Below are 26967 nucleotides of genomic sequence, written 5' to 3'. Positions count from 1 at the left end.
ATACTCCATTTTGTATGTCAAAATACACTCTACTGTTATGTATAGCTAAAAAGAACAAAAAAAAAGAAAGAAAACATTCATGTGCATAAGAAAATTTTAAGTTAAATTCAAAGTGTCTTCTACAGATAATATTTAACTGTGCTACACAACATTCTCCGCATAGGTCTTCCTATGTAACTGTCACTATTACATCCAATTTTTGGTTCAGAACATATATTTAAAATAGAATTTGCCAAAGTGATTGACATTGTTCTAACACCCAAATGCAGCAGATAAATTCAAGGTATTAGGTTGCTTCTAATATTTACAACGTGGCTATAATTTTCATTATATTTCTGCCTCTCCTGATAAGTAGAATCCTTAATCCTAGGGGCAGACTTACTTCCAGATTATAAAATATTCTAAGTATAAGATGGCTGCTTTTTGGCTTGTAAGTTTTCCTGTTGTTCCAGATAGGTCCCCAAACTCTGTGGTGCCAGCCAAAGCCCAACATGAATAATGTAACACAGTGGGCAAGAGAGTAGCGCTAACCTGGCTAGCATCAGGCAGTATTCCTGGGTTTGATGGGTGACAGATGCTCCCTTTCACACTGGCATAATACAATAAAGAATTTTAACCCTAGTGTAGTGTTTGGGCCATTTTTTTTAACATCACTTTTGATACTCTTGCAATTTATTATCGGAGATGGTATTTTTGCCTACAGCAGTTTTTCAATGAACTCCTGATGTGTGTGCAGCCACACAGATCTCCCCTCAATCCCCAAAGCCCCTCAGTGAATTTCAATAACACACACTGACATTACAACACCAAAAATCTGCTACTTGCATACAAGTGGTTATTTCTGGTGCTGGGTCTCAGTTTTAGTACAGGTTAAAAGCTCTCAAGGGCAAGGCCTTCCCTTCTTGCCTCTCAAATTCCCATTCAAGTACTCTGCCAGGCACCCTGGTAAAATCCCAGGTGCTGCATAAATCCTCACTGGTTGAAGTGCAACACAGACTACCAGATTGTAAATGCCTGCAAGGAAAGATTCTTGTCTGTCTTTGTAATTCCAACAATCTGCAAGATCCTCTGCCCATGGCTCATTCATTAGTAATTTAATAAGCATTTTGAGCCATCACTAATTCAAAATGTTGGACAAGAGGCTTAAGGACTTCACAGTGACAAGCTCCTAAGGATATTTCCTTTTACATAAAACATCTTGCTTGCTTGTTTTAAATCAAGAAAATAAATTTTCTCAGAAAGCAGTTTCCTTAATTAAGAATTTAATGGGGCTGGGGATGTGGCTCAAGCGGTAGCGCGCTCGCCTGGCATGTGTGCGGCCCGGGTTCGATCCTCAGCACCACATACAAACAAAGATGTTGTGTCCGCCGAGAAGTAAAAAATAAATATTAAAAATTCTCTCTCTCTCTCTCTCTCTCCCTCCCTCCCTCTCTCACTCTATCTTTAAAAAAAAAAAAAAAAAAAAACCTCTTTAAAAAAAAAAAAAAAAAGAATTTAATACTCATAATGAATGCTCGTCACACTCTTCCACAGAAAGCTTACCCTGGTAAAAATATTTTAAACAAGAATGTTCTAATTAAAAAAAAAAAAAAAACTCGTCACTCTTTGATCTGGGAATTAAATGATAAAAATTAAGAACAGTACCTAGCTTTCTAAATGTATCACTTTACAAAGAAATCGGCTTTATTCTTTGCCTGTTCAAAATATTTTGTCTATTTTATTTTGTTTAAATTACAGAGTTTCTATAAATGTTAAAGAAAGCTAAAATTAAAAAGTTGGGCAGTCAATAAAAACCTTCAATTAAACATCAAGCTCAGTATGCAGAAAGGAAGAAGTTTCACAAAATAAAACAGTGTATTTCAAATACATCACCACCAATCCATGCAGCACAGGAATTTCAACATCAAGACACTCATGTGGGAAAAAAAAAAAACAACAACAACAACTATAAACTGCATAAAGTTCAGTGGAGTAGAGGAAGAGGAGTAGGAGGAGAAGAGAAGGGGAAGGGGAAAGTATTGGGTACCAAATAGAGCAAATTATGTTCCATGCAGTTGTATCCTAATTTTTTATATAATTAAAAAACATCAATAAAAAAATCTTATGTTCTCACCAAATTGATGCTATATGAGATTTTAGTACAGCTAAAATTGAAATTTATCAAGGACCTTACCTCAGATGCTAAGAAAAGCTGTGCTTAAAAAATAAAATGACCAGGCTGAGTCCGTGGCTCAGCGGTAGAGTACTAGCCTAGCACATGCAAGGTCCTGTGTTCGATACTCAGCACCACATAAAAATAAATAAATAAAGATATTGTGTCCAACTACAACTAAAAAATAAACATTTAAAATGATATCCACAGACCTAAACAACTCATTCTCAGACCACAACCAGAGGCATTATTATTATTTTTTTAAATTGTCAGAACTCTTGAGGGTAGTCCAGACCTGCTGAATACAAAATGTTGGGCTGGGCAAGCGCCCTCCGGGTAATTCTGATGCTTGCTAAATTTGAGAACTACCTGTCTATACTGCATGAATGTATCAAAAAAGTGAGGACATAGTATACAAAGTTTGATGCACGTTAAACCTCTTAAGAAAATTGAACACCCCAGCCAAGACAAACATTAAATTGATAATAAAGACTATAAGATACTGAATTATACTTTAATGTCTGTTTTTGATGATGCCTATGGAAATACAGAGGTGCAACCATCATCACTACAATCAATTTCAGAACATTTTGTCATCATTAAGGGACTCCCCTGACCTTTACTATTTCTATTACTCCCCATCCTTGGCTTTAAGTGTCTGCCAATATATTTTTCTATCTCTATAGATTTTCCTGTTCTGGATGTTTCATCTGCATTGAATCATAATATGTAGCTTTTATGCCTGAATACTGTCATTGGCTTAATATTTTAAGGTTCACCGATATTGTAGCTTATATTATAGTTTACTGCTTTGATAATAGTAATTCTCATCATGTGGATACAATGAATTTTGTTTCTCAACCCATCCATTACTGGACATTGGGTGGAAATGAGTACTATGAGTCACTGATATGGACATTCATGTGTAAATTCTTGTGGACACACATCTCCATTACTCTTGGGTATACACCTAGGAGTAGAAACAGGTCAAATGGTATACTCTATGTGAAATAATTTTAGGAACTGCCAAACACTTTTTCTAAGTTTTTCTACTAGTGGTGCATGACAGTTCTGATTTCTCTACACCCTTCCCAATACTTGTTCTTATCTGAATATTTGACTCCATCCATCTTGGTGATTTTGATTTGCATTTCCTTGGTGACTTATGATGTTAATCATTCTTTCATATGCATACTAATTGTAGCAGAATGCATTTTGATTCATTGTACACAATTGCAGTACAACTTTACATTTCTATGGTTGTATAAGATGTAGCATCACACCATGTGTGCAGTCATATGTGTACCTAGGGTAATGGTGTCTATCTTAATCCACCATCTTTCCTGCTCCCCCCCTTGCACCCTCCCTACCCTCCCTCCCATTTGCCCAATCAAAGTTCTTTCATTATATCTTTCTTGGAAAACGTCTGTTCAGATCTTTGTCCATTTTTAATTGGATCATTTTCTTATTATTGATCTATAAGCATTCTTTATATACTCATAGATCATTCTTTATATACTCTAGATAAAAGTCCTTATCAGATTTATAATTACTACATATTTGTTCCCATTCTGTGGGTTGTCTTTTCACCTTCTTGGCAACATTATTAGAAGCACAAAATGTTAATTCTTGAAATATGCTCTGAAAACTATCAACTTTAAATTCACTGTATAATTCTAGGAATAATTTTTATTAAGATTATGGATATTAACATATGGAATCTTAAGTTTACTCAAAAGTTTTACTTACTAGAATAATTTTTTAAAAATAATTTTCTAGTTATGAGTGGAATTTTATCTTTATTTATTCCTATATATGAGATGCTAAGAATTGAACCTCATGCACACTAGGCAAGCTCTCGACCACTGAGCTAACTAGAATAATTTTTAAACACTGGCTATTATCAGGAAATTTATGGTTACTCAGAAGAAGTTTCACTAGATTAGGAAAGTTATTTGTCAGACCACAGCTATATGGCATGCAGCCACCACCTGGAAGAAGTTAACTGCAAGACAGTTTGTGGAACAACTCACTTGAATGGTTCTGTGACACCTTGCCATCATCTGTATTAACTAGTCATGTCCACCACATGAATCTAATCAGAAAAACAAAAATATACAAAATGCAGAGTTCATCTGCTTTGCACTGAAATCGTGGATACTTTTCCTTGAGATAAATATGCAGCGCTTCCTGCTATCAGAGACTCAAACAGCAGTACAATGACGTTCTACGAAGAGAACTGATCACGGAAATCTTGGAACTCAAGAAGAAAATCTAAAATAAAACAGGATTAGGTTCACATGCCTACCAAAAAGGGGCCCAAGTTAAAGGAGCCAGCAGACATCAGACTTACTTTCCTCAAATGGGGCAGGGAGAAATGACAAAGAGTAAACAAGTGAGCATCCACAGGTAAGCAGACAGGCGTGCTGGCAGAACAGAAGGCAGCCAGGCACGAACGTGAAGGGCCAAGTAACAGAGACCTTCTCCTTCCACACAGTCTCCCTGACCACCCTCAACGTGCAAGTGCTACACTCGACCCTGACACAAAAATGAGAAGCCAAGACCTGGCTGCAGAAAGCTAAGAATCCAGCCGTGAAGACCAAGGAGAATGAGGATGGGACAGCTACCGTGAGCATCAACCACAAAGCACCTGCAAGCCTGTGGGATCTGGACTTCATTGTCTTAAGTGATGCCGACACCTGCAAAACCTCTGGACAGGAAGAACGAGAACCTTTGCCAAGGACTCTACAGATGGTGTGCAGCCCAGACATAAATGGGAAATAACCAGAGGTCTTCAGGTAATTTGAAGAACAACTACAGAAGAACAGACAGGACTGGTACTAAGATGAGATCATCTGGGGTAGAAACGGAGAGCAATATGGAGGCACTGTACAGAAGAAATGGACAGTAGTTCATCACACCCATAAGTTTGAAAAAAAAAAAAAAAACAATGAAATGACATAAAGATGGCTCCCTAGAGTGAGCTTTAGTGAAGAACAAGGCAATAAGTCCATTACTAGGAGGAAGATAAGATGGGTTCAAATGTTCTGGCGAAGAGACACCAACTGAAATACTCAGTGGAGAGACTATTTCAGATCCAGAATAATAGAGCTGACATTAATTCAGCTATTTGAAAACAACCACACATTAACCCGATTTCGAAAGTTAACAACTAAAACACTTCTAAGAAATGTAGTGCCCCATGAAAAACTTCTAGACTGCTTAATTAAAATTATCTCTGTTTCCATGCACTGTTATAAAATAAAAGTTGGGTGGGCTGTGTGATGGGTGAGGAAGAAGGCATACAGTTTAAAATGTACTACTTTACACTACAAACAAAATCTTGGAAAAATAACTGTAGCATACATTTCTCAATATCAATGTGTCCAGTTACAACCTTGATTGTTGTTTATGATCCCAGTCTCTGCAGTGCCAGTGAATTTAAATATCTTCACATTTCAATCTTTATTTTATTTCCTACTATATAATGCTTATCTCCAAAAGCTCAAAAGAACATCATTAAATTTAAACTTACAAAAATCCATACAGAAAAAAATCCCGTTACTCAGGAAAAATAAAGAGAAATGAATTTTTTTTACAGAATTAGAAAATAGCTTTTAACCTATTCAGATGTAGCAATTTTGTTTTTATTGTTGTTCTGGCAAATTGAGGAATATTTTTGTGTTTTCCTTCACGTTAATGGTTTTCCAAGTCTATAGACTTAGATAAATACTATAAATGCTCACAAGGAAAATATACTTTCCAATTATTTAATTTCCTTTAGTATTATTAGGAGTATAGTTACCAGTTTATTCCTTTTATTGTTTAAATAAAGATTCCAGTAGCTACTTTAATAATCAAAAGTGCTATGATCATCCATTATATCATCTATGATGCCAAATTAAGATCTTATTCCAAATAAGTCATACTACAAGAGAAAGAATCAAGAAAACTTTGAAAAAAACAATTTAGAAAACATTCAATTCCATAATTTACAAAATACACATTCATCAATGTTATAGGAAGGTGAAAATAAGTGGTAAACATGTATTAGTTTATTTTAAAGAAAGTTTCTCTCAGTTTTATTATGGTATCAAATCTGGAAAGACAATGTACTATTTGGAAGAGTCAAATGAAATAAAGAAAAGTCAACACCCAACTAATCAATCAAGTATAATAACCACCTGATCTTAGGAATAACATATCAATCAGGAGCCATCTTCAGACAGACTGTCTTCATAAAATTAAGGCAACAGTCACACTACAAGCAAGTGTACGTATGATGGCATTAGAGGGACTTACTTTGGCTGGAGGCAGAAATGAGGGGAGCTTGGGACAGAAAAAGAAGAAATCTGTAAACAATTTATAGGATTCAAATGGATTATTTTATCTTCATCACTCATCTTTGTTTCTGAAAGATCAAAAACTACTGAGCACAAAATATCAATGAATCAGCAATCTTCTAGAGATGAAAAGTTCACTCTCATCAGAATTTGGGAATTTGTAGTAAACCTTAAGGTAAAGTTTAATTGCAGCACTCTCATGTCTTAGAAGAGTAAAGCTTAATCAGAACTAGGTCGTATTACACTTAGAAGCATCCTAAAACCAACCAATATGGCGAGCAGTTCTCCCCAGAGCACTGCAAGGAAGCAGAAGTTGCAGATTCCATCTATCAATCACCATTAGCCCTATGAGTACACCTCTTGCATCCTCCTCCATTTATTTTATTCTAGTACCTAGCAGTTCATTCACAGACACATGAGAGACTTGGTGGAAAAGAGTATAAATAGGACATTTTCAATAATGACCAAATTGGCACCAGGGAGTTGGGAAAAGAAAAGAATGACTTCAAAAATAAAAATAAAAGGTGAAAAAATGTAGAAGATAAGCAGAAAGGAAAGGGGAAGATGGTTTCAAATGTGCCAAGTAAAGAGACTTATGGAAATACTGCCCAGTCACTAGAGAATAAGGGTTGGGTGGGGAAGAGCATCTGTGCTCCAAAAATACATCAAACTATGTCTTACCATCATGGGTATCTACTAATGTCCATTATGGGGAAATCTCAAAATTATGCAAAATCATTTCCACTACTGAGGTTTTCTAAACAGATATTTGGTAACATTAATGCTACAGACTCTTCAAAAATCGTGATTCAAGACAGAGAAAGCTCAGGCAATGACCAAACGTTCGGGGGTTATCTTCCACATACAGTGTCTAAGCCAACTCAATGTCGCAGGGTTCTTTCCAGAGCTTGCACACCTCGCCACTTCCCTTTAATTCTTCCTCTTTCATTTTAATGACATATTTTCTATAAGTTTGCCTTAGGATAAGTTATAGAGCCATGTAGTTATGATTCATTAAACTAAAAGAACAGTTTAATTAACTACTTATGATTTTGGCTTTTATTTGAGATACTCTTTAGATTTATGAAAGTGACACTCTCCGTGAACTACAATTAACAACTATCTTTTAATTTTAATTAAAAAATGAAAAGAAGGCAGTTGAAATTACAATTAGTTCAGCATTCAAAAAAAATCAGAGAGAGAGAGGAATACATCAAACTATTTCCCAACATCTTGAGGAAGGAAGACACCATCAATAATGTTATGGTAAGACTGTTCAAAAGGGATACAAAATGCGTGGCATGGGGGGAAATACATTCCACATTAATAATAAAGTTGAAATGCTAACACATTGTTACTGATGCACTGAAATAGAAATGTGCCCTTCCAGCTTTTCACACAAGTGTTTAACAAGTGCCAAAGTCTTCATTAAAAATAATTAGTGAATCCTTCTGACATAATAAGCATCATATAGAAAATATAATTGAGACCACACTAATAGCAAAAGATCTTCAAACACCAAGGTCAGCACTCAGAATATGAGGTCTCATTAGTGTACAGATAGAATAAATATAAAAAAAAATGGACTGAATCTTTACCAAGTTTCTTCATACGGGAGTTTGACATTTATGATTAACAACTTCTAAAAGGAGGGTGAGGAGAAAAGTGTATGGTTTGACAATAAGATACACAGTAATCAAGACTCCTCAGAACTAGGAATGCAGGTATTTGGACAGCCTAATCTTCAGTCTATGGAATCAAACATTCACATGCAGATGTGCCTAATAAAGAATAAAATACAAAGATTCACATCACAACCCCAAATTTTGTTAAATTGAGTTTATGGGAAAGAGAAGGAGTGCCTGCAATTACTGTGCAAGGCCAGAGGATGGTACTGTACGTCACACTAGCGTCCCATAGAACATGGGATCAGAGTTGCAGCCTCATGGAAATTTAATAGATGTTCAATGTGATCTGAAAATAGTTTTCTACAAGGAGAATCTCAAAACCATTCCTATACCCCATTTAACTAGAGATATGTAGAGTAATGCAGCTACAGCCTTTACTTCTGTCAAATATGAAAATAGCCACTTCCTATCAAAAAAAGGTTTGCATGTGCTTTCCATTTTTCCCCTGGAGGAAAGAAGAGCTGCTGCTTTAAAACTAGAGATCAGATATATTTAGATTTGTTGTTGAATTTTGAGAAGATCAACAATTCACTGCTTCGAGAAAATACGAGGAAATTATAAAGCACACACAGAATTCTGCTCTCATTAGTGCAAGCAAACACATCTTAGGCTAATCTGTGGTATTAATGTATTACAGTTTGGGTTTGTTTTGTAAGACAAGATATAAAAGGATGCAAGGGGAGTATATTGTTATGAGGAACTCTACTAACAATTTCCCATAAAAACTAGAAACAGGGCCAGGTGCAGTGGCACGTGCACCTATAATTCTAGCAGCTCTGGAGGCTGAGGCAGGAGGATAAGGAGTTCAAAGCCAGCCTCAGCAAAAGCAAGGCACTAAGCAATTCAGTGAGATCCTGTCTCTATATAAAAATGCAAAATACAGCTTGGGATATGGCTCAGTGGTCGAGTGCCCCCGAGTTCAATTCTTGGGACAAAAAAACCCAAAAAAACAGAAATAGCATTCCATTTATAATATTATAAAAAGATTTCTATTTCATTTCCAGCAATGAGAAACATTATTTTATTTGACGAGCGAGAGTTTAAGAATGTAGTACTCAGAGACCTACTGAATGTTTTGATTGAATGCAAGTGTCTCACGAAGATCTTTTGAATCAGCAATAATTGAGGTTAATATAATAAAAAGGGGAAATCAAACTAAGAGACCTTCCTACAAAATCAAAGCCAGAGAGAATCTGGAAACCATAAGGCCAGGGATATAGATAAGCCATATGGACAAGTAAAATCAGCCAAATCTATGAGGTTGAATATGATTGCTCACGTTTCAATATCTGTATTTTTCAAGATCCTAAATTTGCTTTTGTTGGTCACTCAGATCCTTAATCCTCTCACTTTCAACTTATATTTATATTTTGTCCTCTCGTATGAAAATTATTTTCAAGCAGTATCAAGATGATTCCCCTGCTGATATTCCTGCAGTATTTCTAAGTACTATGGAATGTGAAGAATGCACAAGGCATTAATCATGATTAACTGCCACTGAAACCACAAGAAGAGGAACTAAAATAACAAAATGCATCATTATAAACAAGATGTACAAAGTAATCACAAAGAAAAAAGACTAGCTTGGATGTATAACTAGTTTTGGAATATATTCAGTAAATATTTGTCTAATGAATGATCCAGGTTGGTAATGATACTCACATTTAAACACAGTACTATCAGTACACTGTGTGTGTGTGTGTGTGTGTGTGTGTACGTGCGCGTGCGCGTGCATGCTGCTCTGGATTGGACACAAGGCCTCATGCCTGCTAGGCAAGCATTCTACCACTGAACTACATCCCCAGCCTGTCAGCACTTTTTTTAAAACACAACCAAATATCATTGGCAACTGAAAAAAAAAAAAAAAAAAATCATGCTACCCCATTTATCCTTTATAGTCTCCTCTTTTAAACTCTCAAGAAATTCTTGAAGGCCCAACATGCTACTGAGTAAATAAAAATACAACTATACTCTTAAAGGAAGAACAAGAAGGGAAGGTATATTTTGGACACTTCAATCTTTAAAGTAAAAATCATAAAGTAATTTCCCTTGTGGCCATATCATAAATTCAAAAACTAAAATACTCTGTGATTCTATTATTTCTCCATTAAATTCTACTATAACTTTGGAATGTGTTTTACACATTGAATATCTATATATAGAATAGATGAATTTCAACCTAAGAATTAAAAAAAAAAAAACAACTTAAAGTCAAGTCATAGTGCTACATCCATTCTTTCTTTAATTAATCTATACTTTCTTCGGAAAAAAATAACAAACACCACTGATATTTCCCACCTTTCACTGTCTCAGTTGTATGGGACAGAAAGAGAAAAGGGGAGAGAGACTGGTGGCTTTTACAGGACAGCAAAGTTTGGCAGGTACATCTATGCTGATTTCACTGACTCACTTCATTTCCATTCTTGAACAGCATGTTGAATTTCTTTCTACCAAGGAAACTCAGTGAGTGTACTCAAGTCATAATATCTACACTAGCATTTATATTGACTTTTGTATTAACCCGGCAATAGTTGGGGAAAAGGTAAGCTATGTTCTAATGAACATATTCAAAAAGAAGTGAAATAGCTTAAGTATTTTTTGTAAAGAACTACATCATTGTTCCCAAGTCAAAAATACCAGAACTATGAAAACAAACAAGCAAACATAACAGTACACATGGGTACTATCTTTCTCTACAAAATCATAAATCTGTTCAAAAGCTCCTGTGCCCACATCTAAAACATACTCCCTTCTCTAGATGTATATCAGGTTTCATGGACATTGCAGGGGTGAAACATGTAACTTTTTTTTATTCTATGATCAAATCTTTTGCGATGGGTCTGGTCACCGACTGCAAATTAGTAACATCCCATAAAGAAGTAGGTTGGCCCGAATGAGCAATAATCTACAGAACAGGCACACCAAAGTACACAATGGTGTCCTAAGTAAATCAGTAAATCTTTCTAATTGATGTTTTACAAGAGAAGCAAAGTCTGCTCATCTATGTGAAGGGCAATAGATCGATGTCCAAAATAATTAGAGATGGCTGAATTTATTTAGATGTATACAATAAACTACTTAGCAAATACTTTGTCCTATATTCTGTTTCAGGAGTCCAAAATGGATTTCTTAAATTCTAATTTAACAGTGAAATTAATATGTAACCCATGAGATATTTCCACTGCTGTCTGATGTCTTTAAAAACAAAGGGGCCAAAATCAGTCCCTGGTTTTAATAGTGATTCTAGGGGGTAGGTTCAGTCTACCAGTGACTGATCAGAGCTACAGAGTCCTAAGCAATTGAGATTGCCTATAAGAACCCTGGGCACCAGGCTTATGAAGCAAGTAGACTTTTTAGATGATGCTCTTACGTAGAGAGAAGAGAGTAGAAGTCTTATACCTAATACATTTGGTTCTGCAGAGGACACTGGGATGTATGCAGAGGGACAAGCAGTCCCCTTCCTGCCCCCTAAACCCCCTAGCAACAAGGCTTGCCCTGTCCTCACTGTGCTTCAACAGACTCGGAACACTTCTTGACATAGATACTCAAAGATGAATGTGTAAAAAAACAAAATAACAACAAACTGCAATACTGTGTAACTTGCTACATAAAAATGACTTTCTCTTTAGAATATTCAGTAAAACAGTTCATACTAAGTGCCACAGAATTGGTAGTATAAGAGAGAAGATTTACAAATGCACTTCAAATAGAAAGTTCTGGAGATCTGTGCATAAATTCTCTAAATGTCCTATGACATTGTGGTTACTAAAGCAAAACAAACAGGCATAAGACCATAAAATTCCATAAGAAAAATGCTACATGCCCATATGTGACTATGCAAGATATACTTCCATGCTAGCTGGTTCATTTGAGATTCATTCGCTGCACTTTCTCTAAAATAAAAAGTTAGAAATATTTCCACTCAGATTATTTTTTTATTACTCTCAAATGTTTGTGTTATGTTAGTTATGACAAAAACATTTAATAGAAAAGAGATTCAGAATCTTTGGACCATTCTTCAACAAATAACTTTTGGAACTAATGATCTATTAGATTATTGTACACATTAAAATAAACGTAAAGCTATTGCTAGAAGCAATGTCCACAAGACCCCCATGGAACAGGTAGGGAAGGACCCAGTCTCTTCTAAACGTTAATGGTGTTTCCATGAAACACTCTTAGCTTCCCCTCTACCAGGGAACCTCTTACCCCTGTGAAAAAGGGGAAAGTCCTAGGAGCTGAAGAAGCTCTGAAGCAGACAGGTCTGGATTCAGTTGGCTCCGTGCCTCGACCGTCTCATTATAGAATAAGAATCATTGCAATAATGATCCCACAGGACAATTGTGGTGAGTACATTCAAACTTGCATGTAGAGTGTGTCTGCAGAGTGACAGGCATCGAATACACAGGAATAACTGTTGTCATTAACTTGGCCCACTTGCCAGTGATCCATCATGACCTACAGAAACAAATACACTTTTCCATCTCATGTGGAAATGCATGTGTGTTTCAGGAAACAACATTTATCTTTACTGTGCCTGAAGCACTGTTTTCTGGTTTTCAACTTCTTTTTGTGCATACTGGCCTCACCTCATTCAATGATACACTAAGTTATAAATAGGTAACAATCCATAGCTTAAAAACAGTCACGAAACCATAGCACATCCTTACTTCTGAAGAAGGAGCCGGTGATATTTACATTAATAATTGTAACCAATGATGTCAACTCAGCTCTACTTCCAATTCTGATCTTTCAACCCTTCATACATTTGTTATTACTCCTCATTTTAGTTTAATGGAGAAACCAGACATTGCCAATGAGTGCCACATAATTGAAAGTGTTACTAACATTTATTACAACAGCTGTATGTTGTTAATAATGTTTACAGAAACAGTCTTGAATAATTATGATTCCCTTTATAAAAATTAGCTGGACAAAAAATTTACATTAATGTCGATTAAGGAAGAGACCAGAACAAAGGATGGAATGCCTGCGTGGATACGTAAGAACACATGTGACCAGTTATTGCCAGAGGAAAAAGTGACAGAAAAGGAGACCAAGAGATAACCATCAAAAGGAGGAGGGAAGGAAGAAAGAGAGAGAGGCTATGCTGAGGCAGAAGAAGCTGACACACATGGAGAAAACTAGAGAAGGAAGAGTGTGGTGGTGGGCATTGGGGATGAAGGGGAAAGCTCTCATGGGATGCTGACCCTCTTTTTAGTAAAATGGGGCCAATATCCTTGGTAAGTCATTTTCAGAGGCTTTAAAGCAAGACACTTATTTGGTACATCTGTACTATAACAAAATACGTCATTCTCACACAGGAACTTCTGGAGGAGACCTCACACCTGAACCATAAAGAGATGGTCCAGCATGATTATTCATTCACCAGAAAAGACAGAGAAGTGAGAGATCAGGAAATTACCATAAAAAAAAAATCTTGTCACTAAAATCTGGTCCAGAATGAAAGCAGAGCGCTATACACTATGAAAGTGGGTACAGGCTAAATATCTGAATGCACCTAAAAAAGGCAGAATCGGTGAGCGGGAAAGAACAGGAGGTTGATGATAAGGAATTCACCAGCCAGAGAAATGTATGATCTTGGAACACTGGAGATGGAGCAGTTTTCCAAGAGTTCCAATGCCAAGGTTAGAAGTACTAGCTGGGAGCCTAAAAAACTATAATGAAAAAGAGTATCAAACTACATACTATGGTCCAAATCCAGTTGTGTGCCTATTTTTGCAAATCCCTCGTTTGTAGAGCAGAGCCACACCAATTCTTTCACATGGTTCCCTAGGGCTGCTTTTACCAACAGCAGAGTTGAAGGGCTGTGACAAAGAACACATAGCCTACACAACCAAAAACATCCACTACCTGGCCTCTTGCAGGGGAAGTTTGCTGACCCCTTGTCAATACACCAAGGGAATTAACCCATAAGCCTTACCACAGGCACTGATGTCACTGAACGTACCTGGAACATACTGCATAAGTACTTAGATTGTTTGAATCATCTGCTTGAGTTTAAATTCCTCATTTGTCCATTTACTAGGTGTGTGAATTTGAATAGTGCATTTGAACTTCACTATCTCAGTCTACCTCACTCCAGAATGGAAATAAGACACATTTTTATTGCATGGGATTGACAAAGGATGGCATTAAAACATTATCTGGCAGGTGGCAAACACTGTATATGTGTTGGCCACTATTTTAATAGGTGCACAGTAGTTATTAAGCAATGAATGCTGGATAAATATTAAGAGATAATCTGACTAAGGTGCTAATTTGTTGAAAACATGATGGTAGTTAATGCAAAACACTTGTCAATGAAGTAACCTTTAAAAAGGGATACTGCTTAACTGAAATAAAAGAAATCATCAGAAGTGACATTAAACATAAAGATTATGTTATTCCACCTCATTTAAGTGAATCCTTGGAAACAAAGTAACACAGGACTTCTTAAGATCTTACTTGTATTAAAACATGCAGAATGATTAAAGATCTAATTCAATAGAAATGGGCCATCATATCTGGAATTAAAAAGAATATGTCTCTGACTTCATATCACAGAATATATAAAATGTCTTATACAACCGAAAAACCATTTTGTAGTCCCCCCAAATATTTCTGCACAACTGGGTCAGGTCTTTTCTGCCAGCCTTATTTACAGACACTACAGCTTGTCCATAACTGTTTTGCTTGATGGACCTGAACCAAGTATGCAAATTGCTCATCAGATCTTTGGCTCAATGTTCATTTAAATGTGCTCAAAGCATAAGTTCTGTGAAACACTAAACACAAAAAGGGACACAATGGTGTCAATTTGGAGGCTCAGTAAAACTGTGACAAGCCTAACTACTGTACTACAGGATTCTTAAGTCTAACAACTAAGCTAATCATTAGTGGAACAGATGGTTCCCAGATCAGCCTAATGGAAATTCAGATATGCTAAAGCCTACCATTTTCCCAGCTAAAGTGATCTGCTGGGTCTCTGCCTGAATGCATTTAAATGACAAAAATGCATGTGATAATCTACCTGTCCAGGAGTCACAACCAGCAAATCTATAAGAGCTACATCAGGAAAAATAGCTAGGTAGCAAGGAAGGACTGTGTGAAGACCTCCATAGAGTCTGTCATTAGACCTACCAAAGAGCTCACACTGTTCAATTCTATTGAACATGTTCAAAAATAGAGTGTTTCCTTCCCTGACAGTTCCTCTCCTGCCAGCTTTAACAAGTGTTTCGCCCTATGATTTTCCCCAGGCCAACTCATTCAGTTTGTTCCAAGCCTCAGTAGCACACATAACCACACACAGAATGCAGACTAGACTCTCCACCAAACATCTTTCCCACGGCCAAAGCCCATGTTATACCCTCTCATCTTTTCTCCTCCCCAAACGATGCTGTAAACCAAAGAGCTTGCTCATATTTCAATCCATGAATATCACCTGCACTTCCTTTTAACCTATAAGGTGTGGCTGATGTCTCAGATATTTTATGACTTCAGTTTTATTAGAAATGAATCAAGGAATGTTGCCCATATGCTGGTGTAATCTTAAGCTTAGACAGCTACCCAAGATCTGAGAAAGAAGGCAAGAAAAATAATTCTACATTAGAAAGAGGAAAGGTGTCACACTACAGACAAGTACCTGATGTTAACACAATCTGATCTTCCATCCATGATCTAATTAATGTGATCACCAATGCTTTGTGGCAAACTCAAGTTGAAAATGAGAACATGCTTTTAGAAACCAAGCTCCCAAAAACCCAGCACATGACTGATTTATATAAACCTATTCCAGGTAAATGTACATCTGTTATGTCTATTTGTTTTTTGTATTTTAAATTTATGTACTCAGAGACCCTGACCACTGAATTGGAGGCCCCTGGTAGCATAGTGACTCAAATTGAAAATGAATGACCTACAACAAGAAAGCAGAGCCTTTCAAATATAGCATCTCTATGATTTTCATTTCTCATACCTTCCTAGTTGAGAAAATCATTTACTGAAATAGCAGGGCTGACTCAAAAAAAAAAAAGCTAAGTAAATATAAGAGTAACACCCATTCCCAGATTTCAAAAACCTGATATTTACAGAAAAGTTACATACTAACTATACTTCTTTCCATCCATTTCTCTATTTCTCAAGTACTTTATTTCCATTTCATTCCTCCAGATGAAATGGAATCTACAAAATGCTGGCATAGGTAGGGATATATTCCAAGATGTCTAACGAAGAAAAAAAATCATCAAAATTTCATGATGTATACAAGGGAAAATACATTAAAAACCTCTAAAATTTTAATCACCCTTGAACACCTTCCTTAGGCATTTAAACTAAAAGCCTCAACTATTACCAACTAAATGTTGCAAGAGTAAACTGAAAAATAAACCTTCAAACCAGGCTTTTGCCTGAAATGAATCTCAAGAAATGCTTACTTAACAGAAGTCTTAGGCATAGGTTTAATTTTTCAATTTTGTAAGACTTGGAATGCAACAGCTTGGATTTTTCTCTTTTAGTTTAACAGCCCAGCTTCAATCCGTAGGTTTTTGTTATTCACAAGCCTTCACATTCACAGAAGTTACAAAACAAGTTGGGCACATGGGCAAAGGGGCAACAGGGACAGCAGCCCACAGCCATTAACCCTTGCCGCTAACTCTCCTGTGGCACAAGGCATGCTCTCCAGAACTCCCAGTGCTGGGACTTCTCTCTGATGGGAAAATCAACAACACAAGCTCAAGGTTTCCCTACTCCATTGCGTTTACTTGGAAAAAAAGCAACACAAAAGGGAACCCTACAATCACAAAACCTTAGCTTCTGTTATGAGATTCAAAAGACCCTCAGTCCACCTGCCTTTGAAGGGTGTCAGTATACCTGCCTCATACAACAGCTAAAGACTCCAGAAAGCCCAGAATTATCTTAGATGTAAAAAAGAACTTCATATTTCAATAATCTGAAGAAAGTTTATTTTAGACATGAGAATTAACTAACCATTTCAGTACACCTGACACTTGAGATACTTTGTGTTCTCTCCATGTATAAGCTTTCATTTTTTTTGTGTATGTGTGCGCAAATCAAATAATCAGTTGGCATATGTCAGGCATGAGACTTTTTCAAATACAATTCACTACAGAAAAAACAAATGAGGAACTCAGTCAGCTCAAAAATCAACATCATTTCACAATACCTACAAAATAGGATCTTATATCCCCAAAGACATACTTCTTTAGATATGATTTTTCAACATTCAACATTTCCAACAGTTTGTAGCAATAATTATTTTGTCTCTAATATTTGCAATAAAAATCACTCTCCTAATACTAAAATAAAATCTGATACAATAAATTTATATTCAAAAAGGATGTAGCTAATCAGTTTATTTGATATTTACTGGCAATTTGAATCATATTAAATTCAATCTTTCATTTATTATAATTACTGAGCAAGTATGTGGCCATCACTGCACGGGTACTAGAGATAAAAGCCAAAAAGGACCTTTAGGCTATATGTCATACTAATAAATACTGTTAAATTATTTCCAAACCCTGAGGGCAATGTTAGTACAATTATAACATGAAATTATAAGCCGACGAACTTAAAGGGAGCTGTGTATAGAATACTAAGAGTTTCCCTTTTAATTTTATCAGACAAGTTCTTATTCAGTATCATGTGTGGTCATTTATTCCCTCACACTATCTCTGACTATAGACATGAGCGTATTAGCATATTGGGTTTGCCCTATAAGACACATAACCTTAATTTGAGAATACTGAAGAGTTCTGTAGTGGCAAGAGATGATCAAGAACAACCACAGGGATATGCGTAAGTGGATTAAGACTCAAATTATTCCACCTATCTACTTTGGTCTAAAACTTACACTGACAATGCAGCAGAAGAATTCCTTTGGGGGTAAAAATAACCTTAAGAATTCATGAAAGAAGAACAAAAGTTCTAAATACCAAGTGATATTTAATATTATTTTCTAGCATAGAGTTAATCCCATAAACGTCAAAGGATATTGCAAATAAATAGTTAACAAGGACTGATTTTTCACATGAAATGTCCCAGAAGTATTAATTCTGTGAAACTATACCATTTGTAACTATATTTCTCAGCATCCATAGAGAGTCTAATAGATTGCAGGTCTTCTTTTTTAATCTTGCAAATCTGATCAGCTGCCCTTACCTTATCACGGGATGCTAAGACAAGTAAGGCATGCAGATACCTATCTACTCTCACTGGTCCCAAAGCTATTTACATGTGAACAAATACTTATTGATTATTCAGGATGAATACACACATATTAGTTCTAAAATACAGTATTCTCTGCTTGAAGGTGTGCTCTAGCATTCACCTCGAGGCTAATGAAGAAGCAATAGTGAATTCTTATCAATTAAATAACTGAACCACCTTATTTTAAATTCCACTTTTTGGTGTTTCACTTAGGTTCCAGGGTACTTAATAGTCATGTTATTCACTCCTAAATGGAGTAAGAACACAAAGAAATATAAATGCTAATTAAGAATACCTTTTTCCCAAAGAGGACGAAAACACTTGTCCAGAGGCTGATTAAGAATCATAAGGCAGAACTTCAAACTTCCTACAGGAAAAAAAAAAAAAAGAAGAAGAAGAAGAAGGTAAAATAAGTAAGTGAACTGAATTTTTTGGTTGATTTTTGTTGTTGTTTTGTTTTTGTCTTTTCTGTTTGATTAATTTCCAGACCTCTTATCTGGGTCTGGAAATACACCCCACTGGTGCAGATTTTCAGTGTATACGAAGCTACATTTCAAGCACAGATAATCCCTCCAAGCCTTCATTTCAAGAGGAATCATAGGCTAAAAAGACCTACTTTACTCAACAAGTCTGTCACATTCCTGTACTACAGAAGAATTCAGTATAAACATAATTCATCATAAAAAACGATTGGGTAAACTTTCTGTAGTAAGTGAAGAACTCTTGACATGAATTCTCATCCTCATATTCTGTCTGCCTCTTTGATAGAATTCCCCTCCCACAGGCTGGTTTATATCATCCTGACATTATGTACCCCAAGGTGGGGGTTATGTGTATTTCCTCTGTCCATGTTCATTCCTAGTCTCCTCTCCCCTCTCTCTGCTTCCTCCATCTCTACCCAACCTTTAACATTCCAATGCAAAACCCTGCATGTGTTTTCACAAAGTCCTAGTAGGTCTTTCTATGATCGTTTTATTTCAGGGTTTTAGATGCCACTCCAAAGACTATGAAAGTAGAGAAAAGTTACTTTTCCAACAATCATCCCATGCCATTTATTATGGACTTCAAAAAATGCAAAGCTGTTGAAAATCTATCATTCAGTTCAGTCCAAACACCCTCCATTCCACTTACAGAAAATAAAAATGTTTGTTTGGTGATTCAAAAAATTAATTGTTTTTATGCCATCTCACTACTAGAAACAAGATAAGAAGATGATATGTCATCATCCACAGCAAACATTATTGAGAGCCAATTACATAATAGGCCCTGGGAATACCAAGAGGAATAAGATTACAGGCTATATGTGTAGTAAGACATAAAGATGATTTATTCAACAATGCAATATAAGTGTATGAGAAGCGCCAGATAAACAGATCAATGAGAATGGCAGGAGTTCAAAGGCTAGGGAGTCAGTAAGGTCTGGTGTCATCCTAGGAATCTTTGCAAAGTGTACTTTTTTGAACTTGATCTCACAAAGAAAAAGAAGTTGGAAAGAATAAAGAAAAAGACATTAGAAACAAAGGAAATAGCCCACAGGAAGCTGCTATCCTTAGCCATTAGGGTTACTACTACAGGTTTTATAAACAATGCCCTAATGACATGACTATAGGATATCAATACTAATGTCACAAATTCCTGATGTTTAAGATGACAGGAGCTTAAGTTGAGGCACTCGGGATGTATTTAAGAGTAACACAGGAGCAAGCAGATGAAGCATTTCATGTAGGTTGGAGAAGTATCTTTACAGAAGTAAGAGCAAAAGGATAAGGTAAGACCAGGCAAGCTGCCGCCATACTGCACAGAAAGGTCAAAATAAAGAACAAAGGCAAAATCACTGGGGTTTGCGCACTGTCACGGGGCAGAAGGAAAAGACAGGAAGGTAGAAGAATCTGGAGAGCAAGCCAAGAACGTGCCTTCAAGAACACAGAATGCAGCAGGAAAGTCGAGGGGACCCAACAATGAGAAGAGGACAATAAAAGGGGCAGAAATCTCAAAGAAAAACCTGCAAATCTACAGAGGGAAACTCAAGATCATAGAGACTGCAGAGTTAGTGTACACTCGGGAAAGTAAGAAGAAAGGACAGACACCTCTTCCTAAACTAAAAATATAAAAGCATTCCTATATTCTAAATAGGGGGAAGGAAGAGAGACAGGTAATTATCCACTTATTCCTTCAAAGACAAATTTACAGAGCACAAAGCCCTCTTGATCTGAAACCACTCCACAGGGCAGTGCGGAGACATGGAGTCCCCACACCAGGCGTTCATGCTAGGAAAGGGGCTGGGACTGACATACATGTAGACACAGCAGAGAGGCACATGAAGCTCATTAATTTATAAGGAAGTAAACATAAAATAAGAGGGGAAAATATGGAATTAGAGTGGAATGTGGAGTATTTTAAAACAACTACCTGAAAACAAAGTGAAATCAGCCAATCCCAAAAAACCAAATGACAATTTTTTTTCTTTGATATAAGGAGGCTGATTCATAGTGGGATAGAAAGAGGGAGCATGGGGAGGAATAGACAAACTCTAGAAAGGGCAGAGGGGTTGGGGGGGAATGGAGGGGGCATGGAGTAATTAATGATGGTGGAATGTGATGATCATTATTATCCAAAGTACAAGTATGAAGACAAGAACTAGTCTGAATATATTATGTATATAACCAGAGATATGAAAAACTGTGCTCTACATATGTAGTAAGAATTATAATGTATCCTGCTGTCATATATAAATTTTAAAAAGGAAGAAAATAAAAATTAAAATGGTGAAAAAAAACAGCTGACAGTTCACAATTTTAAATGTAGCGATCCAATTGGGGTTGACCAATAAAATCTAATGGCAGTTATAGGCAGTGGATCTGCCTATAAGGAGATTTTGTACCACTTCCGGGGAACGGAAATAGGAGAAGGCATAAGTAAATAAGATGTTGAGGACAGTTGGTTTTTAAAAGTGGCAAAATGACTCTTCAAGAATTAAAGGAACCAAGAAAAAAAAAAAAGAGAGTTAAGGAAATCTTGGGTGTTTCCTTAGGTAGCTTTAGGAAGCAAGATTGCAGCAGAGATCATTAATGGTCTCATGGTAGGCTTTCATTTTAGTAAAAGAATCCTGCAGGGGGGTTGTTTGTTATTTCTGCTGGGTTTTATGTATTTATTTATTTATTTATTTTACTGAGCATTTTACCTGTACACAAAACTGTCCAGGTAAAACTCCATATCTCAGATACCTTGTCACAGACTAAGTTCTGGTCAAGGAGGTGTACATAGAATTTTCTTGTGCTACGGCTGGTTAGAATCCTTAGAATGGAGGGGGCCTTGACTTCAGCTTCCTCCCTTCTGCATCCTGCCACTGGGAGCAAGAATTCATGTGTCCTCTGAATGAAAGTGCAGCAGCCACCTAGGACCATAAGAAAAAGGGGCCATGGCTGCTGATGAGTTAGGAATCCTCCACTCCAGTGCTCCGTGGTCTGTCTCCAGGCTTCTTGTTTGGGGGAGGGGGGAACTAAGCCCTTTCCTTAGTTGAACATTAATTCTGAGAAGCTTCTTAATTCCTAGAAGCAACAGGCCCCACTGTGAGTTCAGGAGCCAGGACTGGAAATAGAGCCCTTGCTGCTACTTTACCAGAATTTGTTAAAAGACAGGGAAATTGTTAATTGGTCTCTTTCTCTCCTTCCCTTTCTTTCCTACCTTCCTTCTTTTCTCATCAGTTGTTCCCAAATTATCCAGGGGAGTTTGTGGCACATGAAAATTTCTGGACCTTATCCTAGATCTGTCAAACCGTATCTCCGGGCATGAGGCACAGGGATCTGCATTTTATAACAGTTGCTCTGACACAGACGGCCCATGAAGGGCACTTTGAGAAATCTTGTCCAGTTATCATCACACCGCTTCCAAAGACCCAGGGGGGGCTTGTTTCCTAGGCTAACATGAGACATCTCAGTAGGCAGCAAGGCAGGTCACTGTGCTAGCCAATTCATTTAAATTTTCAAATAATACATGGCAAAGTCCAAAACAATGCCATAAAAACAACTAAACCAACCAACCAGCAACGACAACAACAACAACAAACACTTATCTCTTGTTTAAGTCTGTACTATTTTGGGTTTCAACATTCTACAGAGAAAAATCTAATTTTAATAAAAGTAGTGATCATGGTTCAAGCTGGGTTAAGGTAAACATGACCTAGATAGAAACTGGAGATGACTATAAAGCAGAGCAGGCAGGCATCAAGCCGCGGGAAGGAGAGCATCAACTGGCCCATTCATTCAATCTGGATGGGGCATGAGTCTCAAGCTAAGCACATACCCAGTGCTCAGTAAGATGTTAACAGCAAGAAGTTAATAATGTGGAAAAACCAAAGGTCCTTTTCTGTTGACAATGTCTCCACTGCCAAAGAGGCAGTTACCAATACTGTACATAGGTCTCAAAGAACTAACGAAACTATTTCCTTTACTATTTTTTTAATATGTCGACTTGGTATTTCTGTGGCTCCAAGAACAATCTAATGGGAGGGAAACATTACTGCTCACATTATTGCTATTCTAAACCAAGACTTTCATTAAGGTAATACCCATGAAAGCAGCTTCACTTAAAAAAATCAGTAGGAAAACACATGAGTTATGATTTGCTGATGATGTGATTAAAAATAATTGACTATTTCTACCTACGACATGCACATTAAGCTGTTTCTATATAAGAAGTTCCTTAGGTAGTAGGATCTAATAATCTTTCCTGATGTAGTTTGGTTTTCTCATAGGATTTGACGGTCTTTTGCTAACTTAGTTTCCTCTGGAATCATAACTAGATGAGTCGTAAGTTGATGAAGGCACCACAGTTCCTAAACAGTGTACAGAAGTTTCAACACAGCCACTCCACAACCCTGGAGGCCACACCACTCTCAAACCTTGGAATTATGGGACAATGCCTCAGATGCCAAACATTCAGCAAGTTTAGGAGTCATTAACCACAGAAGCAAGGAAATTAATAGTCTTATTTCAAGTATTTCTCAAGTTGCAGCATTGATGCTGTTTCTGGAATGTGCAAAAAGATTTTTTTAAAAAGACTGTGAAGAACTTCCTCATTATGTTATAAAGACTGCAGATTTTTTAACCAAGTGTCCTAAGGCGATCTCAAAGATAAATGTAGGCGCAGATGGCAGGATTTCAAGTGTAATGGCAACAGAATTTTTTCCTTATCTATGAAAATGTATGATACGCTCCATTTTAAAGAAAGAAAAATGCAGATTAGTCTTAATACTTCAAGTCCTTGAATTGCTTTCTCATAGAGGTTTCAATTACAGGTGATGAATTAAAGTCAAAATGCTCCAAACTGCCTGGAAATCCTGAATTGAATACAAAGCCCCAAGTTTATGACATGAAAATAAAAATAAGGCCAAATCACCAGCCTTGAGTTCAAAAGGGAACAGACTTCTGAAGACTAAGGATTCGTTCAAATCAGCCAGTTCAGATGTTAAGAAGCAGGAGAGCTAACCTACCTTTCTTTACTGTATATAGTTCTCTCTATTCTATTACATATTTTTAAATCTCTCTGGAGAAATGGTTGATTCTATAAATAAGGAAGGAAATGTACAAGATAAGCCCAGAGCAACAGATAGTCCCAGAAAGAAAGTAAGGGGTTCCCCAAAAACAAACCAACAGACATACCCACCTTGATAGGAGGCGGCACAAGGGCACAACAGCCTGCGGAAAAAGCTCCCTGTGGCCCAAGGAACAAAACCACACCATGGGAGACACACAAGAAATAATACCATACTGGATTACAATTCAAATTGTAAAAATAAACATCCATGGGTTCAGAGTGATATAACAAAATATTGAATTAATAAGTAGGGAAAAGAGAAAAAAATCCCACAAGCCTAAGAATCCCAAATAAAGTATACAGTGTCCTACAGTAAAGGAGAGGTGTATAGCCATAGCCTGTACCTGGTAACTTTTTTCAAAGAGTGTATCTGGACACGAGGTAGAATCCTGACAGCTACGACTCAGGAGAAAGGCCCCTGCTCTGTGAGCCAAGGCAGTACCCCAGTTGTCAATCACGCTGCAGTGCACACACTGTCTCTAGGGTCTTCCTTCCCAGACCACTCATCACCCAAGCTCAATCAGGGAACATATCAGTCCATTGAAACAGAAGAGCATCCATACATAGTGCCCCCTTCCCAGAGCCCTCAAAGCCAACAACACCCTCAAAAACAAGGAAACGCTGCAGAACTGCCACAGCCAAGAAGAGCCGAGAGGATGGGAAAGCTAAATGTACCGCGGAGCCCTGGGACAGCAAAGGAACGTTAGGTTAAAAACTAAGGAATTCTGAATAAACTAGGGAACTGATAATAAACTAAGAATACGGTTTCAATATTAGCTCATTAATTATAACAAATGTACCACAGGAATGGGAGGTGTTAATATAGGGGAAATCATAGATGGGGGCTATGTGAGAACGCTGTCCTATCTTCTCAATTTTTTTTTCTGAAAATCTGAAACTAATTTTTTTTTAAAATAAAGTCCATTAATTTTTTTTTTAAAAAAAGGCTTGAAGCAAGGACAAAAACAGAACTGAAAAATATTCCATGAAGTATTCATTTAGTGATTACTCCAGGAGACAAAATTATTTACTTCATGACAGAAGACCAAGCATATGTCTAGACTTCAAGAATAAAGCCAGGAAACAACCTACTATGCCGGAAGGCAAAGACAATTTTACTCCATCTCGGGAAAATGGTAATTATACCCAGAGTTTCTTTTAATTAAGAAAGTAAAATAAGGACAATAGAACAGCACATCAAGAAAACCAATTTTTTTTTTTTTTTTAAATTTCAGATCTCTGAGAATGAAAACTGTGTGAATTATATACAAAAGTGGACTTGTTCACAACTCCTAAGTCAGGAGTGAAAGGTTTACATAATTTTTTAGTATAATAAAAAAGGAATTAAGATTTAGTGCTACTTCATATACAGATCAGCACAAGGCCCCCCTCACCCTGACACCACACAGCTGTGGGTTATCTATTGTGAATGAGATCTCTCAAGAAAAGGTGCGAGTTGGGCCACACAAGGCAGCAGAGGGCACCCTCACTCACACCTGCAGCACACAAGGAAGACCTGCAACCTATCTGTGCAGGTAAAGCAGAACTACATACAGAATCATCCCCAAATGGGTTATTTTCACAATATTCTTCAACATACATTGAAGGAACCACAAGTTGTGCAAAAGCTCAATCAGACAAGTAAATGGTGGAACTAATCACTAATCTCCTCCAACTAGCTTCATCTAGAATCTACCCAGCACTGACCACAGCCATGTGGAAGGAAGGAAGAAGGGATGGAAGCAGGTAGGCCGGGAGGGATGGGTGTAAAAAAGCACCAGCTCTGGATTCACACCAATTATCACAAGTAATAAGTTGACCCTATATACAGCACATTTCTACCTCTCTGTACTTCAGAATCACAGATTTAAAAGAAAAAGCATGTCCATCTCCTCTCCTGAGATTCCGATTCAACATGTCTGCATAAGTCCTGAGCCCCATGGTTTGCTGAAGGCACCACGAGGTAGACCAATGGGTGGCCAAAGCTGAGAATCACAGGTGCAGCTCCTGAAGATGTCAGTGGACAGGTGACAGAAAGCCTTCCTGAACAGCAACATCACTTTAATACTGGTCAATACATATCCTCCCAACCTTAAATTGCTGTTTTTTGAAAATTTATATTTATATAAAATAGTAAAAATAAGAAATTAACAAGGAGCAAAATAATACTTGAATAAATAGGGGGAAACAACAGAGTAAAAAGTTATTTGTAAATTTTTATAAAAAAAGATATTTGATGTCTTCTTTGATATAAGGAGAGTAACTAAGAACAGAGTAGGGACGAAGAGCATGAGAAGAAGATTAACATTAAACAGGGATGAGAGGTGGGAGGGAAAGGGAGAGAGAAGGGAAATTGCATGGAAATGGAAGGAGACCCTCAGGGTTATACAAAATTACATACAAGAGGAAGTGAGGGGAAAGGGGAAAATAATACAAGGGGGAGAAATGAATGACAGTAGAGGGGGTAGAGAGAGAAGAGGGGAGGGGAGGGGAGGGGAGGGGGGATAGTAGAGGATAGGAAAGGCAGCAGAATACAACAGACACTAGTGTGGCAACATGTAAATCAATGGATGTGTAACTGACGTGATTCTGCAATCTGTATAAGGGGTAAAAATGGGAGCTCATAACACACTTGAATCAAAGTGTGAAATATGATATATCAAGAACTATGTAATGTTTTCAACAACCAACAATAAAAATTAAAAAAAAAAAAAAAAAAAAAAGATATTTGACTACTGTCGGGTTTTTTAGCCCCCAGTCTCCTTCTGACCAGCGGGAGAAGCAGGGAAAGCACGCCCCGACCTGGACGAGCCAAGAAAGGTAAAGGTCGACTGGCAGCCCGCACCCAGCCCTCCCTCGCCGCAGGACAATCAGATGCGCCAGGAAGACGAGTGGAAGCAGGATCTCCTTTATTGAGGAAGTACACACAACTTACATACTGCACAGGAGCCAATCAGAA

At 37.1% G+C, this 26967-nt stretch overlaps 1 protein-coding gene across 8 annotated transcripts in view; it reads right to left on the bottom strand.

Annotated features, from left to right (window-relative positions):
* Nucleotides 1-26967, bottom strand: part of Tpk1 (thiamin pyrophosphokinase 1) — a 339523-nt gene that overhangs the window by 263156 nt on the left and 49400 nt on the right. For 6 of the 8 annotated variants that reach the window (XM_027943417.2, XM_071611250.1, XM_071611269.1 and 3 more), the window contains exon 3: nucleotides 18709-18780. The exons of the other annotated variants lie outside the window; for them this stretch is intronic. In XM_027943417.2, coding sequence (XP_027799218.1) covers nucleotides 18709-18780 — 72 coding nt within the window. The remainder of the gene's footprint in view (nucleotides 1-18708; nucleotides 18781-26967) is intronic. 8 annotated transcript variants of the gene reach the window in all.

Source organism: Marmota flaviventris, chromosome 1 (genome assembly GCF_047511675.1).
Source record: "Marmota flaviventris isolate mMarFla1 chromosome 1, mMarFla1.hap1, whole genome shotgun sequence".
Classification (NCBI taxonomy): domain Eukaryota; kingdom Metazoa; phylum Chordata; class Mammalia; order Rodentia; family Sciuridae; genus Marmota; species Marmota flaviventris.
Note: the sequence above shows the minus strand (reverse complement) of the source record. Positions and strands in the feature narration are given on the sequence as shown.